A 21,043-nucleotide genomic window follows, 5' to 3' on the forward strand; every position below is an offset into this window, starting at 1 on the left:
ACACATCACTGACTTTGTTGTTTGTGCATATGCATATATCTGTTAGTCGCTGACATTTATGTATTTCAACTTGTACATCTACTTGTGTGTGTTTGCTTCTAATTCCCCGGAGCAAGCAACAATCAGGCTGTTTAAAGGTTGCTGTTTGGTTTTTTTTTTTACTTGATTGGGGTGGCAACAGAGCAAAAGGCCTCCGGATTAAAAACGTCTTCAAGACTCAAACATTGGTCTGGCGTGTGTGAGAATGCGTGCTTTTAAAGTGCCCGAAGAGGTAAGGCGGCTGTCAGATTTTGGCGAGAGACACAAAAAGTCCTAACCAGATGATGATTTGTTTTCTCTTGGAGGTCTAAAGGCTAAGAAGGGAGGGCAGAGAGATTAATAGCCTCAGTAAAAACACTCAGCCCTGCGTTAACTGTGTGGAAAGACGACCCTTGTTTTGGAAGCCTTCCATTTTATGGCTTGGAAGGGAAATTGGTTAAATGATATGGTGGTGTGTAAAATATTACACAATAAATAATTTGATTAACACACATCCCGGGAAATAAAATAAAAAAACATACTTCCATGTACATAATTCATACACTCTTGGGCGCGTTTATTTTCTTAGTCTGTGAAGTAGCGTTTTTAAAGGTATTAAATGTATCTGAAAAATGATGGTTCTCAAATTAATTATAGATAAAATATGAACTTTTTACTGCTGAAAATTTCAACCCTAACCCCCACAAGAGCTCCTCTTACCTCGTACGTAGAGGTTGGCTGGGGTGGAATAGCGAGTTCCATCGCTGTTGGTGGCAACACACTCATACTTGCCCTGGTCAGACTCTTCGCTCATTTCGATCTGCAGTGCGCCTGGATGCAGGAACGAGGAAATGAAAATATACAGAGAGGAGAACAGAAAGACAAAAACATTGAATGATCAAAGGCGTCATGATCTGATACATAACATTTATTATCATAAAGGACAAATGAGTTTGAATATCAGCAAAAAGTGAAATCGGTGGAGAAGTGGGCCAAAAAAAAGCCCGTTCAATGGGGGACGCATTTCTGTCATTGTCGGCAAAAATCTCCTCAAAACAAAGGTCAGCATCCTGATTTAGAAATTGGAGGGAAACAAAAAGTCCATAAGAGGGAATATATGGTTTTCCATGCAAGACAGAAATAAATAAGCCAAGCAGTCGACACGTTGAGGAATCCAGTGACAAATAGCCTTTTGGAAACTGTCTGAAAATCCAGTTACATCACTTTTCAAAATCATTGCCATGGCAATAACACAACCCTGACTTTTTTCGGATCCACCAATGGGATCAGGAGTGTGATGTCATTAAATGCACACCCAATAAAAGTGGTAAAGAAATCAACTGACCTTTGTTAAGGCCAACAGACAAAAAAAAACAAAACATTAAAAGACATACGCAAAGCCTTTGGAAGGGGGCCGATGCTTTCTCACTCCCTGAAAATAGAAAAACTGTCAAAAAAGTCAACCAGTTTTTTTTTTTTTTTTAAATGGTGTTGGAAGCCCAAAAAGCGCCCATAAAAACTTTATCAAAAAAGTGGTTGTTTGGGGCTTTTTATCAGTAATGAAAGAGAAGAGAGAAAGCAATGGTTGAAAAAAACAAAACAACTCATGAAGAAATGTGTGAATGTGTGCGTTTGTGTGTGTGTGAGCACATTAATGTCTGAAAGTGTGTCTTCGCCATCTGGACATTTCGGGTTGAGCGAATAACAGCTGGGAGGGAAGACACAACTGGGTTCGTTTGATTGGGTAAATAGCGGCAAGGTATAATGAAAAGCGGGCGGGGTCAAGATTAGGTCAAGACCATCACCCAAAAATCAGGTCACCGAAAAAATAAAAAAGGAAAAATTGGGAAAAAAAACATGACCATTGTCAACCTAAACTAAGGAACATAAAACACATCATGCTTTAGATTGAAGGTAGGATCAATGTTAGAAGCAAATTGATATTAAAGTGATGGGATCACTATATGATGATTAAGGAAGCAATGGAATTACGTTAACGATTGTGGGGCTGACATGGTAACATGAACAGATGAGCAGATAATGAAAGGATGAGAAAAGGGAAGGTGATTAAAAGTCATAGTATAATGAATTGCTTGCTCAATTCCAATCCCCCCCTCCTCTTGCGCCTCTTCCCACCGCAGATTTGAAGCAGCCGGATGAGCGGTTACCACTACGGCAACACAGATGGACTCATCCTGAGCTGCTTCCTACAACTGGTGCAAGGGGAAGCCGAGGGTTGGAATGGAATCAGGCCACTGTGTCACGTTGGTCCTCCCAGCAGTCTTACCTCGTATGGGCGTGCCACCTGAGTGGGCAATGAATGCACGAGATTAGAGAGGGAGAAGAAGAAGAAAATGTTAGTGCCACAGAAAGGGGAACGGGGCAAGGGAGGGATACTGACAGAACTGGGGGGAGTAAGAAGAACCAAATTAGAGAGAAAAACTAAGAAAGAGGCATTTTTTTTTAAAATCAAGTCAGAATAAGCTTTAAGTGACAGATTGGAGAAAGACAGAGTGATAGAGCTTCAAGGAGATGGGTTATTGAGTAGACCTCATTGATTTTCAGCGGGGTAGTTGACGAGGCTGCGCTTAGTCTCCAAGACTGAATACATTTCAGGATTAAGCTACACGTGTCCCCCATGTGGATGAAAATCGGTGATGAGTTGAATAAATGTGTTCTTTAGTGTTTTTTTCCCCCCCTAGAGTTTACAAACCGCCAACACTTTATCACTATTAGACCCCATCGAGCAAAAATGCTTCTGGAGTGATCATCAGAGGTTCTAACACCAAAGACATTGATAACAATCTGAAACTTGAGCTGTAAATGTCAAGCTGAAGATCTACAGAATCAGAGCCAAACTATGCCGACAAGATCAAATGGAATCGTTTAAATGAATATTTCGTACTTTATTGAATTCGTCACTATTTGATGGATTTTTTGAGATACATTCAGCCAGAAAAAGATGTCATGTAATACCATATGCGACCTCAAGAGGCAACAGTGAGCCTTCGTAGTTAGTTGCCCACATTTCATGTCCCTCCCTCCTTGGCCATGAAGGGTTCCAAGAATGTTGCTCATTGATTAAAACCACATGGATGATGTGATTTGTCAGCATCAAATTAAGATTGGCTTGAAATAACAAAAATCAACATGTCTGCTAATATTGGCATTAGCTCTGGATGGCGCGCTCCGTCATCTCTACTTTGCAGTGGTTTCTGCTCTCAAATAAAATGTACATGGCCAATTGCCACATCCGCAAAAGTAAAGATGTTTGTTAGTCTGTCTCTGCGTTTGATGTGGCATGGTTTGGAGTTTCCAACCAAATTATTACAATTTGGAAAACTGACACACTCAAAAAAAGGAAAGCAGAGCGAAGCCTGTATCAGATAGGAAAGAGGCAATTGAGTTACAGTAATGAAAGCCCTGTTCCTATCAAGCATTGCTGCTTTTTAAGTATGGTACACTTGGTTTGTATCATATGGCCATATTAGCAAGACTAAAAATCATGTCAATACCATAAAAACAAAAACTGAGGTTTTATTATGTCGTAGTCGAAGCAACTACAACAATTTGGTCGATACCATTGGCTGTAAAACACGCTAAAACTCAAGTCAGATCAGGTTTTACCAACCAGTCAATTGCGGAAAAATATTTCCAACTATTTTTCTATTGGGCTCTTCAATTGAAAAAGCAATGGCAGTTATAAAACAAATAAGAGCAGGAAGTAACTCTCCTTGACTCATTTCGAGGACGGAATTCTAAAGTGGATGACAGCCCTGTGCATTTTTTTAATACAAGTTAGAAATAGAATGTCAGGGTGAATTTTTTTTTCTTCTTTACCTGCTGAATTTGTCTTGCACTGGTATAGAAAACCAGTGCTAACAGGTTTAGCTATATACAAGTTACTGTACCGTTACTGTCTAGAACTCTGAAATGGAGTCGCCATTGATTTTCTTACAGTGGCTCCGTCCAAGGCCTACCTAACAGCCATCTAGAGTTGATGACTTATTGACTGGTAACTCTATAAGGTGGAGCGGAGGGGAAAGTAAGTAGGTGAGTGAATGACAGAGTGAGTGAGGGAAGGAATAATTAAATAAGTGAAGGAGTGGAAAAAGTAAATTGGCAAGTGTGAGGAGAAGGGTTTTACAATTCCCTGGGTGTGGAAAAGCTGCAGGTGCACATGTGAACGTGAGGCCAACTATATGTTTGCCTACAGTGACTGATACGTAGAACGTAATTATGAATGCACATCAATGTGTCATTAAATGTTTTATTTGAATCAAAAACATCGCAAGCTAGCATTTGTATGCTTCTCTGTGTCCAGTGTTAGTTCAGTGCATGCCATGCGTTTTAATAACGCCATAATGTTGTAAAGGTGAGCAGCAGTAGGAAGAGCAGCAACATTAGTGAAAGGTATAAAGAAGAGTGGACAGTGAGGGTGTGGACCTCGGGACAAAAGCACTTACCAAAGGACTCTGTGGTTAAAAAGATATAAAGAGAAAAGAAACAGCATAGACATGGCATTACAATCGGTCCATTGAGTACACACCTTGACAAACACTGGAACTCCCAACCCCCAAAAAGTCAAATAGAAAAGTATATTCTTTATCTATGACATGAAACATTACTGTATGCTTAATTAGGAATTATTAGAACGATAGCAAACATTTAAATTCAATATGTAGCTTAGCAGTTATGTAACAATATTTTTTAATTTTGAAAAATAAAAAGGTAGGGGACTCAGAGCAAGGACTTTGGGTTGAGCCAGCTAGTTAAACAAGCAGGTATAGAAGCATAGAGTTTTTTTTTTTTTTTAAATCCACAAAGAAGCAAAACGTTGGGGAGACAGGAGAGGGCTCTGTGTCCAGAGTTGATCCCTGGAAGTAAGTAGCAGGAAGGGACTGAAAAGACTCATTGGGGATTTACACACTACTGTGGCTATACAAAAAAAAGAAAAAAAAAAGGAAAATTATGAGGCCATTATTATTATTTTGAGTTCCACAAATTGTCACAGTGATTACACTGATTTTCTAAGAAAAGGACAAAAAGTTATTTGATCAATTTGATTAGTCACAGCAGTGAGATTGCTTGGAAGAGGCAATTCCTTCAAAACACGCCACCATTACTAGGCTTTATATTTGGAGGTTTGTCAAAAGAATAAATTGTACTGACAGACGTTCGAGCTCCTTTAGTCAAACAAAACCATGCCGTAATGGTGACTTGTGCAGGAAGGCCTCAGAGTGTTTGGAGCAAAGCGGAGAACGTTGGGAGTTTTCACTTTAGACGTCCAAGAAGAATTTACAGGGATTGGCAACCATCCAAGGCAACTGATAACAGCAGCAGCGGCGGCAGCAGCAGCAGAGAGGGACAGCAGAAGAACACGGCCAGAAACCACGGCAGGAAGTGTGTGAAACAGCAATCGGGGCAAGGTTCACAAAAGGCCAACGGAAAAATAAAGAGGATTGGGGAATATTGAAGCTCTTGAAGTAGAACTAAACGTGGGATTTAAGGAGGGGACGAGAGCTAAGGCAGTAAGTCGATGGTTACCTGAGCGCAGCTGCTTGATTCGTCCATTGTTATTGGATGTGTTGACTGGCAGAAAATCCTTGAACCAAGTAATTTCTGGGTCAGGGTTTCCGCTCGCCGCGCAGAGCATGGTAGCGGTCCGAGAGCGTTCTACCACTTTCAGCTGGGGACCCATATCTATTGTGGGGAACCCCGAAGGCAGCTGGTCCTCTGCAAGAATCAGAAACAAATGTCAAAAAATGAGGGGCAAAGTGTTTTTACCTGTTCATGCAAGCCCGCAGAGCGTCCACATGTGTTAGGATTAAAAAGCATTGCATCACATGAAGGATAAAGCAGGATCAAATGTGGATGGGGATATTATGGCTTCAAATTTCATACGTAGCCTTGTGTGGAGGATTGTCCTCATATCTTTCTCTTAAATTTACTACAGCTCAATGAGGTATTCCCTTAATTACCAGTATTCACATGCTTTGTAATTCACACGAGTGGACTGTAGCATTGGGGGAGCTCAGGGGGCTAAGTTACACCTGCAAAAAAAAATGGGGGGGACCAAAATTGGGCAATTTTGTTTGATATACACATGAGAGGAGAACTGTTTGGTAGATGGTCAACTTTGCAATGGCAAATTGTTTTGCACAACTCAATTATTTCATGATGTTATAGCATGGAAAGATCACAGTACATTTGTATAATAATAATAATAATAATACAATTTGGACAGTTTTTCAAAATTAATATTCGATGTAGTATTGTTGAAGGTTTCATAGCAAGGTAACATGCTAAATAGCTCTGATAGGGGAAATTCAATCAAGCCTCAGGCACACCACATTAAGCACAGCTAAGACTTTCAAAAGAATAAGCAGTTTTTCCACGCTCTCTTGGGTGTGTTGCTGTTCCAGTTATCAGAGTTAAAATTTTTTTTAAACCCAATTCAAAATGTCAAACCATCCCATCTATTAATGCATAAATTATTCCATTTGTTTGCCTTTCCATTTTGAGTCACATATTATATATAATATATAAACATTATGTATTAAATCTGTTAAAATACTTTATATTAAACAATATATTAACTTGAAGTTAAGTAATTTTCAACAACCATAATTTATTCGAGTGGACATTCTCCAGTTGTTTATTATTCCGTAGATGTACTAATAAAATTGTTCAACAATACAGTCAGGTTTCAAAAATAACGGCAGCTCAAATGAAAGTATCTGTAAAAGAAAAAAAAACTTTTTGGTGCACGTTAACATCTCAAAGGCTTTTACATAGAATTTGAATGTGACCCGTGTTCTATGCAAATAAAGTGTATCTAATATATCCCCTGGTGGGTGACAATAAACAAACAGGCTGATGAGTCACCCATGACCAAACCACACAAGCAAACAGACGTGTGTTTGATCTTAAAGGTATTTAACTTTTAGCCCCCTACTCCTCTTCTCAAAAGAAAAAATAATCCAGTATCCCTTGTGATCTCTTTCAACCACACCAAGGCTCATTACCGGGAAATCCTAGCACTGAACCTCACCAAGGAGATGCTAATTTTGGTAGTAACCCATCCAACTGTAGCCAGCCGCGTCGTGAGACGGTGGCTTTCAAAGCGTACATGCGTGTGGCCTTTTAAAAGCTCCGATTTCAATCAATCATAACACCGACAAATGGAAACATGGGCATTATAAACCAAAGTGAACAAGATGTGTACGGGTGATGGCAAGCACGTGTGACTGGGGTGAATGGATATACTATAAAACAGCTGCATTTGCAAAAAATAAATGTGAAATAGAATAGTGAAACAAAAGAAGGAAAACAGAGAGACCGACATAAAGAGAGAGGGAGCACAAGGGAGAGAAGGCGGCATAACAATCGTGATTCTCCTCGCTTTCATTATGCAAACACTTACTTCAAAGAAAGCCCCTCATCTGCAGCTATAATACATTCTATTTCATCTACCTGGGGTGGGACACGGTGCTCAACGCTGAGGACGCGTGCTTTAAAAAACAATCTGCTCCCTGTCACAATCATGCGTTGGTGCAGATGGCCTGAGGTGTTTGAACGTGGATAAAAACCCTCCTTTAAATGTCAAAAGGTGTAAGATTATAAAGCGATTTTCAATGTGACTATTTGACCTCATTTTAAATACAGAAATGCCATGCTTTGAAAATGTTATAGTTTTGCGCAACAATGGTGAAGTGACAGTAAATTCCTGCCCTTCTGGCTACATTCAACTTGTACCGTATTTTCCGCACTATAAGGCGCACCTTCAATGAATGGCCCATTTTAAAACTTTGTCCATAAATAAGGCGCACCGGATTATAAAGCGCATAGAATAAATAACTCAACGTTGCTCAAACGTTAATGCAATCACAATATAGTCACACTCGAAATAGTGAAAACAATAACAATATATCAATAACTCAATGTTCCTCAAACGTTAATATCACACAACACACAAATTAAACACGTAAAGCTTATTTTAATAAATTAGTCCTCATCCACGAATCCATATTGGTCCATATATAAGGCGCACCGAATTATAAGGCGCACTGTTGGCTTTTGAGAAAACTGGAGGTTTTTAGGTGCGGAAAATACGGTAACATAAAATTCATGAATAATGATTGGAATACCGTCTGGGTCATCATCTGTATCGGGTGGAGCTAAAGCGAGCGCTGTCCGCTAATTGGTTGACAGCAACGTGTCACATGTTTAGACATTTTATTGATTTATAGTCACTTCCAGGAGCTCCCAACCACCCAAAAAGCAAATGTTTTGCCCCTAGATGAAAAACAGTGTCCCCTCGTAACAGTTATTTTTGTTTTGCTTGGAAAAAAAAAATGTCCTACACAAGGAAAAGCGAGTATCACACAAGCTATTTGTCATCCATCATCGGGACAAGTGTAAAGTGACACCAAAGTCTTTTCAGGCTAACGCTGCTGCTCGTTGAGATCAGAGCGGACGAGTAACCCAACGCTCTTGTGTTGACGGAGCCTCCCACTGTTTCATTTGGATGTGCTCTCGTTCGAGTGTTTCCACTGAGCTTAGTCCAGATAATTTCACAGCTCATAGGCAAAGCCAGTCTCACAGTCATGGGAACTGCTTCGCAAACTGCTGCATCTGCTTTATAGGAGATCCAAAATGAAATGTGCGCACATTTGCTCGCTACATTTGTCAACTATAAAAATGAAAAACAGCCAGTGTAGAAACAAAAGCTTCAGAAGGGCCCAAGTGTAATACGTTCTCCTGACTGTGTTGACCATTCATGACACCTTAAACGCCATGTGGGTGGGTTGCTGCAATAAAATAAACACCTGATTATCAAATTTCATCTCAATAAGTTTGACAAGAGCAATACTTCATGATGTTGAATTTGTCTTTGACATCTTAGCACGCCCACGGGATTGAAAGATCTTAGGAGGGACTGTTGAATTTACAATACGCGGTACAAAGGTCATTCCAATATATTTGACTTGTCAAGTTACACGTGGCAAGTTGAAATATTTTACTACCGGATCGCTGACAATGTTGAGTAGAAATTGGAGTCTTCCAATCTTGTCATTAATTAGATTACAACATATTTCAGAGTTTGATTGTGAATAGAAACCTTGACTCATGTAAAAAAAAAAAGTGTGTATTTTGATCATAAGCCTCATTTGACTGTACCGTATTAAAAAGCCCTTTTTTTTTGTTTTGTTTTAATTTTCTGGGTGTGTCACTAGGTGACGATGGAAGAACGGTTAAAACATTTTGAAGCTCATTTTGAAGCTCTTTCATCAGTTATTTATTCATGATGAATGAATGAATGAATGAATGAACATAACGAACCTGGACTTAGCCAGCCATCAATTTAGGCGTTGACTGTTTTTGTTTTATTAATTAAATTTATACACTTTGTATGCGGCCATAGTTGTTTTGAAAGTATTCTATAAATAAATTTCAGTTGGATTTCAGCAAACAAAAATAAATTAATTTTGCAATTTTGAACACTTCCTTTAGGATTCCATTTGATATGTTCTTGCAGCAGTCTGCAACATGCAGACTTTATAAATAAATACTCTACAAGGGCATCCTACTGCTCTCCATTATTATTTCAGCCTTTGCCAATCACAGCCATTACGGAAGGCCAAGATTTCTGGACTGGACTGGTGTTAATCCTCAATAATTAAGCCGGCTGACCTTAGCATTACCACCCTCCTGTCAGACACTTCATCGCTGGACATAGGGTGGGCTCACATGACTGACACATCTGTGCCTCTGTGTGTGCGTGTGTGACGGTGCTGACGTTTTGGGCAATTAGCAGTTCCCATGTGGCTTCACCCAAAACAACAACAACAACAAAAAACAACTAACATAACTTTGACCGAGGATAATCATTTGCGCTTGTGGGTGTGCGTAAACGTGATTGAGCAGTTACTGTGCAGAAGAAGAGGGGACGCGTTCCCTTGATGGGGAACATGACGCAGATGTGCATGCGTCAGTGGTCGCACATACACACAAGATGCAAAGAGCCATCTGACGTGAATAATTTAGATGTTGTGTGGAAGAGCATGTGGAGCGAGAGATCAGAGTAAAGCAAGGTAAGAGCCGTTCAGATAAAAAAAAAAAAAAAAAAACATACGTAGATTCTGTGGATAGTACTTGAGGAAGAAAAGCGAGAGATGAGAGGATAGAAACAATAGGCCGCTCGTCCTTTCCCCCCCATAAGCGCGGACTATAAAGGCAGCCGGTGTGATTATCCACACTTGAGCGGCTTCACTCGCGAAGACACTCTTGAGCTTCCGACTACCGGTGCATAATGTTCTCCTAATGGACTCCACTAACACTAACATCACCATCTGCATTAATGGACTGCTGCTAACACTAACAAAAGCACCGAGTGCAGCCTTTACACACTTATTGACTTCTAAAGAAACCCCCTCTTCCGAGCTTTCAGCTTTGTCAGCATTAATATTTCTAATTTACAATCTATGAGTACAAGAAGGGAAATGAAAAGTATAACTCGCTATAGTCTGAATTCTAAGTAAGGTCCAGGTGAGGGATGTGGGTTACGTTAGAAGAAATAAAAGCCTTTGGATTTAGAATGTTGTGTTTGGAAAATGGAGGCGAAGTCAGCTGGTTTGTGTGATGGCACTGACCTCTTAGCACGCTTAGCCGGGTGGAGGACGTGAGCTCTCCTGCCGAGTTAGAGGCGTGGCATTCGTAAATAGCCTCATCTCTGGGGGTCCGGAGAGGCTGGATTCTCAGGACTGAGCCAGACCCGTCGTCAAATTCAATCACCTGCGTAAAAGATAACATATGATGTTGGATAAGTCGTAGTTGGGACATGTCAAGCGTTTCGACCAGCCTGGAAATACATTTTGCATTTCTCGAGCGCCAAGATTTATGCCAACCAACTTTGGCCCGAGCGTAATGACTAAAGAAGTTAAAAAATCTCCAATGTCATTTTCATACAATGTGTACGAGATTTATAATACCTTTTGGTGGACTGTACTTGGATTAAAATACCCTTGAATATGATTAGTGCATGCTATGTGAGAGATCAGGATTTTGAATTCTCAGAAAGCTTTCGCTGACTGTAATCCAATAAATCAAACATCCCCGCAGTTACTCCCAATGAACAGGACAAGCTCAACACTATAGGCTCGGGTTCTGTATTCCTGATTAAAAAAGAAAACATCTCTGTCTTTCAATCACAACCAAGTTGATAGAAGGGAGGTAAATAGACTTATCATGCTTCGAAAGCGCCTTGACCTCTGAGTGACACTGAGAGAGGCGGATTCAGCATGTCCTTCTGAGGTTGACTTGCAAGGGAAGCTAAGGTTAAAGCCTGTGGGAAACTAATAATCATTTCTGAATCCCACAGACTGTCAACCAAAGCGAAAGAGTACGACAGTGTTCTTTAAAAAATAAAAAAAATAAAATAAATGAATATCAGACCAGTATAAGACTGATTTTTTTTAAAACCGCTTTTGTACAGTATTATTGGATCTCATTAAATCGTGCAGGAGTCACTAAGGAAGTTCTGTATATTTAACTGTATGGGTCATTGTTAAACACTTTTTGAAGGGGTCTGTTGGCAGAACGTGCTATTCTAAATAGTTTTGAAAAAGCTAAAAGTCTCAATGAACTGCCAAGTCTAGCTTCTGTCAAATCAAAAAGGATTTATCACCAATCTCCATTTTATTCCAAAGCAAACAAAATTAACTTTTCTTCTTCATGAAAAAAAAAAAACACCTACAGCATTTTGAGCAATATTGTTCTCGTTGGATGAAATACAAAGAAAATGTCAATGCTTAGGGCCTTGGGCTCATACCTCAAATCTCTGATTGCTGACTTTTTTGCCTTTCTTGTTCCACACAATCTTGGGCTGCGGCTCGCCGGCGGCCTGGCACACGAACGATGCCACGCCGCCTTGGACTCCTGTTTGGTCTTCTGGGGTTCGGGTAAATCGTGGAGGGGCTGTGTGAAAAGAAACATGGAAAAAGTCAACACGAGTGTGTGATCTAACGAGGGCAGTTTTGATTTATGCAACACGGTATGCATTACCACACCGAACGTATTTACACATAGCTGCATCCTTTAGTGGATTATTGTATTTTTAAAATGCACTCAGGCACCAAATATACCGACATACTACTGATGTACTGCAATAATCTTTCATTTGCGCATCTGCAGCACTTACTGAACGACTGCGCTAATAAAAAGAGAGATGAAGGCCATTTAAATCGGCGCATGCGATGATTCAGTCAGTCCCACTTCTTCAGATGTGAAAGATCCCATGAGTCATTAAAATAGTTGGAAATTGTCAATGTTTTAAGAGTGTAAACTGATTCCGGCAGTTCCCCTACGACCGCTAACGAAAGCGTGTGGCCCGTTTCTGCAAGTGTCTTATTTATTTTTCTGCGTTGACGTTCCACTGTGTTCCGCCATGTTCTTCTCTTTGCCTCGGCACCACCAAAGAAGCTTAATATTTCTGTGCCATAAAGGATTTATGAAGACTTACTTCTGACATGACCACTAAAGCCTCCTCATTCGAGGGACGCCAACAATATCATAACCACTGCCTTGGCGGGATTGTGACATCACGACATCAGAAAGATTCGGCACGTCAGTCACGGCACGTCATCGGCCGCTCGCCTAATGGCATTCCCGCCAAACCAGAAAATCCCTACTTAAGGGCTTAGTGCCAACTGCCCTGACAAAGGGAGAGGAATTGCTTTTTGCTGTTTCAAAAGGAAGGAGGCAGAGTGGCTAAGCTTCGCAGAGAGTGTTGGAAGCATGGGGGGGACAGAATGGGAGAATGGCTGCGATAAAGGGAGAGATGAGCGAGACAGATGGAGAGGAGAGTCAAGGCGGAGAGCGTCTGGCTACTCCAAGTGGCAAACCAGACAAGGAAGGAGGAAAATGACGACTGCTCAGTCATCTGCTTCAGAGTCAGCTATTGAACTTGCAGCCAATTGCTGTTTACAGCTAGCATAGCAAGACGAGGATGCTCAATTTTTGTTCATAATTTTTTCTCAAAAAGTGACATGGAAAACTATGGGCTTGATTTGCGGAAATAAAAGCATAGTTGATTGCTCACGCCTACTAAACATGCAACATTGCTGCAAAGTTCATGCATATGAATGCTGGCTTAAGCATAAACTATTTGATTTATCATAACTCAGATGGTTTGTGGTTGATGATTTTGGATGTGGATTAGTCCAAAATGACGATTTTTTTAAAATTTAATTTGTAATACTATTTTGGTTTTCATCTTTTACTAACACCCATTTCATCACTTTAAACGTCTATTTCGAAAAGCATCAGGGCAAACCAAATACACGGTATGGTTGTAGATTTTAGTGTTGCTGAAATTATTATTTTTTTGGGCATTTGGAAAGCGATACACAGACTCAGTGTGGTTGCTGTAACACTAGTGCAGTTCCTAGCAACACAAGCCCATTTTTTCCAGTATGATATTCTCAATTCTGTCATTATACAAGCACCATTAAGCCACCACGCCGGGTTTCAAGAAACTGCCCAATCCATCTCTAATTCAAAATTTACAGACTCATCTCAAACAACAGATTGACTCGGTTGGGCAAAAACAAAAGAAAAAATAGTTAGCTGCAGCCCCGAGCAGCGTAGCCGGCGCGCAAACTGTGCATTAATTTCCCGGGACGCACGAGCCAGTGAGCAAATGTGCACGCTCCCATCTGAGAGGTACCGAACGAGGGAGAAGCGAAAGGATGAGGAGCGGTAGACTCGCCCTCTTAATCCTCTTGCTAATCTCTCCCCCGCAAAACAAATGAAAAGTGTAAAGCCAGTCGAGGCAGACTAAAAAGAACGGCAGATCTTTCACTTCATTTTTTTTATCCCTCATCCCACTTGCCTTCATTCAAATACTCAAGCTCATGTGATTGTTTGAGTCTCTCCTCCCCTCAAAGGTTGCTTTTCCAAGAGTGTGCACTCGATTCTTCATCCGCCCTATCATGTCTTCCCTGCTCTGCAGCTGCTACCTCTTTCATCCTCCTCCTCGTTACTCTTTCTTCATCTCCTCCCTCCATCTCTGGGGTGTTATGTAAGTCCTCCTGTCACACTGACTGACTTAATGAGGGGAGGGGGTGTGCAACCGTATGCTCTTCTCTTGTCTCAATTCAGCCTTCCAATTTCACTTCCCTCCACCCCACTCTTTGTTTACCATCGTCTTCATTTCACATCACTTATCGTCTTTTTCTCCCAATCTGTAAGCGATCACGTCTCAAGCCCAGTGATGGAATTTACCGTATTTTTCAACCATGTCAAATGAGTGGTTGGCATGACAAGCCAAAACTTGAAAGAGGAAGTTCGAGGTTTCGCAGTGATAATCTATCTCCTCGGTTTGACCCAAGATGGAAATGAGGGGGAAATTACTGAGTGGTACCGCAGCAAGAGATTTAGATGGAATTAGACGGTGCCAATCTTCCCCTCTCCGCGTGTGTGTGTGCGCATGTGTGTATTTTTGTATGTGCTCAATGTTCTGCTGGAGGCAGGATGGCCTACATAAAGGTCGGCATATAGTGGGATCTGATCTACACAGCAGATGGCAGGGATTACAGAGTCAGCGCCTTACACTGGACAACTTTTTTAAGTTAAAATGTGTGTAAACCTTGATCCCAAGGTAGAAACTTCTCATTTGCTACTACTACTGAATTTAAGGCCAAATACAAGTACTGTAATTTTTTTTAGATTGTTTTTTCGCTTTAAAAATGATCCAAAACTGTCCGCCTCATTTACTCGATTCCTTACGTTACGCAATTGACAACTGACAATTCATCATTGAGGATATATCTTCATTTGCTCTTTCCTTGTAAGTAGCTAAACAAAAAAAACAGCCACTGCATGAAAGCTGAGTACAATGTGATGTGGCTGTGTCTTCCTTATAGCTGTTTTTCTGTTTTCTAATTCAGTAAACTGTGACAAATGTAACATTTGGATAAACCCTCCGTGAGATAACCTGCACACTGCGCAGGGACGATAAAGGTTCCGCATTGTAGCGCTTCTAAAAAGACCAAGAACAAGATTAATTTAAGCTAAGGGCAATGTGTACAAAGATAATGTAGCTGAAAAATACTTTCTTATCCCAAAGGGCCACGACTTGGGAGTTGCAGATAGAAGCAGAAAACCTGCATGGTGTGTGTGATATACAAGAACATGAAGATAAAGGTAAGTGAAAAAAGGCGGACCATAGGCGGGAGCTTCCTATGGAAATATTCATGCCGCAGTATTTGTTGGAACACGGCTGGTAGACGAGGCAGGCCATTCGGGAGTTTGCCCAGTGGTTCCTGGTAGGGTTCTATTGGGGTTATAACTTCTGGATGCCTCCCTGGTGAGGTGTTCCGGCCATGTCCACCGAGCAGAAAATGAAAACACGTCGCAGAGACTATTTGTTGAGGCTGCCCTAGTGTCCTCTCGGCGGAATTGGACAAGGTGGCCAGGCATCCTTCTGGGAATCCCTTATTAGACTGCTTCGCCCTCGACCCAGACATGGTTAAGAAGAGGAACATGGATCATCTGACAGATGGGTGAAGAACTTTGATAGACGAAGGGCCAGACATGCCACTTGGTAATTAGAATTCTAGCCGACCCCTACTGACTTAGGCAGACTGGTCTGATTGCCGGTCATGTATGGGTGGAGGGGGGTGAGCGCCGTATTAGGAGTAAATAAATCCCAGGCCAGATGCACAAGTGTCACTACCAAGGACCTGCCAATCAATGCATTATTCTAAAATCAAAGAATACTCACTCCCTGGGAGAGACAGTAGCGTAAAATCGACCCAAGCTGCCTGATCAGGTTTGTAACAAAGCTACAAATTGAACATTAGAACTTTTCACTTTGGAGAATATAGTCAAGCATTTAATTCTCATGCATCTCAGAGGACGAGGGGGGGGTAATTGGTTATTGAACTTCCTGATCAGGTCGATACCAGGCACATCCTCATGCTTGGACAAGATCCTTGTTTCCCTTTTAAGTGGAAGTTAACTAGCATTTGGGACTTGTTATGCCTCTGCGATGGATGTTATGATTCCATCTGAAAAGTCTGCTTTAGATGCAAGTGCAACTTGCCAAGCATCTGTGCCTTCGCCCCACGTTTGTACGTGTGTGTTCTCGTCGATCGTTAAGCATGTAATGAGTCATTTAGAAGCCTTGCCAGGGAAGATCCCGCTGCACTGGGCTGCATGTGGTGGTGGGCGGTTAGCGGATGACTCCGCAAATGAGAAGTGAGTCAGGCTTGTCAGACAAGTTGAGGAATGAGGCCAAAAGTGGAGCTGGAGCCATGGCCATGATAGCGGGCCTCAAGAGTGGGCGGGAGGCTAGCCAGAAGCGTAACATATTAACATCAAGCCGACACATTAAGAGCAAATTATCAGCTGCTTGCATTCGTCCTAGAAATGAAATTGGATGGCTGAAGCCATTAAACAGGGAGAGACAAATATTGTCCCCGAGCAGTGGTAAATGCACTGAAAAACATTTGTCAAAACATTCCATTTAGGCAGTGAAAATAAATTCATATACAAGTAACTGCTAGGAAATTTGTTCGAATTTTTGATACATTTTAAACGAAAGATATTGGACTGTGAATTTTGCTGTGTCTCAAAAAAACGCAGAATACTTTTGAACACAATTAGCTTCAAATGTATCTGCTTGTTTGCACGCATACTTGTACAACTTCCAGTTGACGTAGCAATAATCACATTAACAATGGTATAAATAACACAACCCCGCTACTGCTGGTAGTAATGTCCATGTACTAATTAGCATGCCGCTGTAACTGCCCCTGGGTCTGGCTAGTGCCAAATTAATCAGGGTTAATTTGTTAGAAACTAAAGGGGAGGAATTAATCAAATGGGGTTTTCTTTTCCACTACATAGGTCATTAGAAGCACATGGGCTGGCCTGCTGGGTACACAACTTTATTGGGTCACTGGTGGCTTCCCATAAAGAAGAACAGAGGAGTTTGTGGTCAGAGCGCATTACTCACACACAGGCGCCCCGACTAAGCTAAGCTAACGCTTAGCGGGGCTCTGCACAGAAAGGTGCACCTGCTAAGATAACCGTGAGCTAGCATCAGTCAGTTCCTTTTACTCATGGCTGAATGCACGCCAATGTTAGCTGCAAGCAGACACAGCAACTTTGCTCAAACATCTTTTAAATATTTATGTTCAAGTTCTCAACATGGACTGTTCTGTCCAGGCTGTCAGTTTTACCCTCTGGGCCATCTACGAAAAACAAACAAACAAAATAAATGCCAAATGAGTTCAGAAATTCTCATCAAGATAGACAATTACGGCAAACTGTTGTCGATTATGTTACATATAAAAGTGAAATAGGATTAGGGTTAAGGTCTAAAGTAGCAATGACATCCATACTATGATACAAAACACAGCATTTTGATTATCATTAATTAAAAACAAGATTTCTTGGTTTGGTATATTTATTGCATTGTATGTATTGTCTGTATCAGAAATGTGCAATACACCTCAATCACAGAAAGATAGCTCAAACATGGGCATTCATCTAATCCCCGAGGGCAGGACCCTGTGATCTGTGTGACCCCGATGGTCTTTATCTATCAGCCAAGAGGACGCTTGCATGTAACAAGATACTTATTGCAATCTAATCTTGTGTCTACTGGAAAGGCTATACGTGTTCATGTATGGAATACTCCAAACATACTCACTGGAACTCAATCATATGTCATTAAAAATGACAAGCGAGAGTATTGACATGCCGATGCATTTGGTTGATCATTTGATTAATGAAATATCAGCGGTAGTATAATCTATATGTACACTTATTGGCTTTTAAAATATTTAAAAATGTACTTAAAACATGACCTATACAATTTTATTTGAGACTCCTATATGATTTTTTTTTGTCTTGAAATGGAGCCACATAATTGTTCTGTAGTCCAAAAAACACATTTTCTAAATCAGACCACTGAACAAAGTGCTTTAGGGATAAGAGCGTCACAAACTCACAGGCCACCTCATAAGTCTCCTGTCAAAGCGGCTATTATTTGCTGTTTCACTCGAGGGCTCCTCAGCTTTGACAGGTAATGGTTCAGTCACTGTGGACAACTGACCCCGAAACCTTGCAGCTCCCGGTCAACCATCGCGTCATAGTCTACTGGTTGTCTGCTTGAACGTTGACAGCTCAATCTGCCACTATGAGTGCAAAACTGTATTTTGGTATTGGTATGGTTGTTGTAGAAAACATAGAGCATATAATAGAAGCTGTAGTTATATTTATATATAATACAAATAATGTAGAAACGGATAGTTTGGGGTAAAGAAAGTGGCTGGTTCAAGTCCTGATGTGACCTAACATATAAAAAGTCTGCGGTATGTTTACTTGTGCAGCTGGCATTCAATTTTTGACTATACAAATTTGTTTCCACTTTTAGCCTTTGGAGTCTACTTGCAAAGGGGCCAAAATAACTCGGCAATATATACTTGAAAGGGAACATTTTTAGTTTTTTTTTCTTTCTGTCGTAGTTCCAGCCGACAGTGGCACAACAGGTTGTTTGTGACACAGAATAGGGTGAGAAGAAATAACAATGTGTGTCCATTGTATCCTGAACGACAGACGGAGAGATGGCGTTTCGCACAAAGGGCATCTCGCCACGTACATGGTGCAGTGGCCTAGTTTGCGACGGGATCAGGGCATTACTCTTAATCCACCAGATAGATGACATTTGCATACATGCGCCGGCAAATACACGGAGAAATCCAAAACGTGGGGGGAAGTGAAAAAGGCAAAGTAAAATTACTAAATGTGTAAAGGGCGGGGACAAAAGTATAGCTGCATTCCAACATGCAATTGGTGCACACATATGGTGCAGTGTCATGCAATGTTTCCACGGGATGCACTTCCATCTGATTGCATCTTAATACCCTTAGCCCAAGAGAATATACGAGTGTGGCTCGTGTACCGAGAATGTGACGGCGCTCGCAAAGGTGAGCAAAAGATTAAGATCCTACACAGCTTGTATTTACATTTTGTCACAGAGTGTTTAACATTTCCAAAACTTGTCAACACAAGCATTCCAGTAATGACAGTCTATGCCTCAACTCTCAAGCCAGCCTCAGAGCCTCGGCTGTTGATATTAAAGGAGGCATTACACGTCACACACAGTGAGATTAAAGAGATGAGAGAAAGCCCCAAGTCTCTGCTCTTCCTATCTCAGTACATTATGAGGATGTGACATGAAGCCAGTATGGAGCAGTGAAGAAAGTCAAGGCGAATGAGAGGGAAAGAAAAGGAGACTAAGTACAAATGCTTCTCCTCCAGCCCTCACGAAGGAAGTCTGGGACCATCATCGTTTCGATGGATGATTGGACCGTTACGGGCCGACCTGGCAATTTACACATGGGACTAAAAGGGCAGACGGCTGAGAGGAAAACAAGACATCTTGTTGATGGGTGTGCTTTTACTGTGCTCCGCCTGACCGTGCAATTCTAACACTGGAGAAAATTTCTTTCATCCGATCAGAGTTCGGATTAAAATTATGATCGGATGCACTGTTTTCACGGACACGAAAAAAATCTGATTCGGGCGGAACAAATCATTTTGCCACTTCCAATGGCGATGAACTAAATTGCATACAATAAATACTTATTTGCGATTCATTATTGATTTCAGAAATGGAATTGCACTATACGTATTTTATACATTGAACACACAAATTTCCAACATTAAACCAAATAATCCAAATTGGATTCAGCACAAATTTAAAACTAGACTGCCTTTAATTTGAACAAACCACAACGTTTGTGTGCTTAGCTGTCACTATCATCCTGTGGTTTATTTACACAAACAGAACCTGTAGACACAATCATTCCTGATGCCAAAGATAATTCCCAGGTGTTCACTCATCCATTTCTCTCTTCCCAAACTGTCTTCTCATCATCCATCTTTGTCCTTCTATTTATATTACATCTTTTAAGAGTCCCTCACTTGGTCATGGCAATTTTTCATCCGCGGTTTCAACCCAAATCAGTCAATCTGTCTCATGGCTAATGTTACGAGAGAGGAACCTCACAGCTAATTTTCAACCTGACATTGTGACATCGTGTCTACCAAAGCGTCGCCTGGAGGCAATGCATGTTTTCAAGCAGTGCATCTCTTTTTATGATTGCTTTCGGCTTGTTACACTTGTACTTTACAGAATACTGGTGTACTCATTTCAGGGAATGGATTTGGAAACTTTGGTTTGGATTATTTTTAAAGAAAAGAAAGAGTGTTTACAAATTTTAAATAATTTTCTATTAACACTCTCTCTGGAAACCTTAAGCTAATGACACTTCATATTTTAACCATAATTTTAAAATGAAGTGTATGTAAAATTAGAGACAAGGAAATTGGCAGATTATCAAATTTGAGGTTTTTGTTTTGCCCTGAAAGATGAATAACTTGAGTTTGCATGTAAACATCACATTCTAATATTTGAACATGGAAACATGCATGAAACTAATAACTACATTGCCTAAGCAAAAAAAAAAAAAGCATGTTGGTCGTACATGAGCATATTTGCCATAGTCACAGTCGCAACGCAATAACACAAGCGGCGGCGAAATTATCTGATCTGCCATATGTGTTCTGACTATCCATGCCAAGTCATACCGGGGCTGGACAAAAACAGCTGGCCTCGCATCAAGCCAGCTTGCCAACACGTACAGATAAACACACACTTGAATGGTGCAGATGCAATATCAGAAAAAAATAAAGGCCAGATTCATACATATGCATTTTTTGACAGGCGGCATCCTCGAGCCAACATTAGGAGTGTGTCGTGAATGCACTCACAGTCAGCATCGGCGAGGAAAAGGAAACTGAGGAGGATCAGACCCGGACTGGCAGAGTGCATTGTTGGATATTTCGACACATGCATGCTGTATCCTCCGTGAGCTCACTGCCTCACTGTACAACAGGACGATGGAGACAAGTCCTCACAACCTGCGTGGGAGAGACACAAAGAAGA

General features: G+C 41.0%; 1 protein-coding gene across 30 annotated transcripts in view; it reads right to left on the reverse strand.

The window, feature by feature from the left end:
- LOC119128997 (receptor-type tyrosine-protein phosphatase delta-like) overlaps positions 1–21,043 on the reverse strand; it is a 116,645-nt gene that overhangs the window by 30,803 nt on the left and 64,799 nt on the right. For 12 of the 30 annotated variants that reach the window (XM_037261962.1, XM_037262109.1, XM_037262093.1 and 9 more), the window contains 7 exons: positions 20,869–21,018; positions 11,852–11,997; positions 10,674–10,815; positions 5,566–5,754; positions 4,485–4,493; positions 2,306–2,323; positions 739–849 (listed from right to left, as the gene is read on the reverse strand). In XM_037261962.1, the coding sequence (XP_037117857.1) occupies positions 739–849; positions 2,306–2,323; positions 4,485–4,493; positions 5,566–5,754; positions 10,674–10,815; positions 11,852–11,997; positions 20,869–20,953 (700 nt within the window). In that variant the 5' untranslated portion in view covers positions 20,954–21,018. The remainder of the gene's footprint in view (positions 1–738; positions 850–2,305; positions 2,324–4,484; positions 4,494–5,565; positions 5,755–10,673; positions 10,816–11,851; positions 11,998–20,868; positions 21,019–21,043) is intronic. The other 18 variants (XM_037261989.1, XM_037262117.1, XM_037262100.1 and 15 more) reach the window with 3 other exon arrangements.

The sequence above is a fragment of the Syngnathus acus genome, chromosome 1, assembly GCF_901709675.1.
Source record: "Syngnathus acus chromosome 1, fSynAcu1.2, whole genome shotgun sequence".
NCBI lineage: Eukaryota > Metazoa > Chordata > Actinopteri > Syngnathiformes > Syngnathidae > Syngnathus > Syngnathus acus.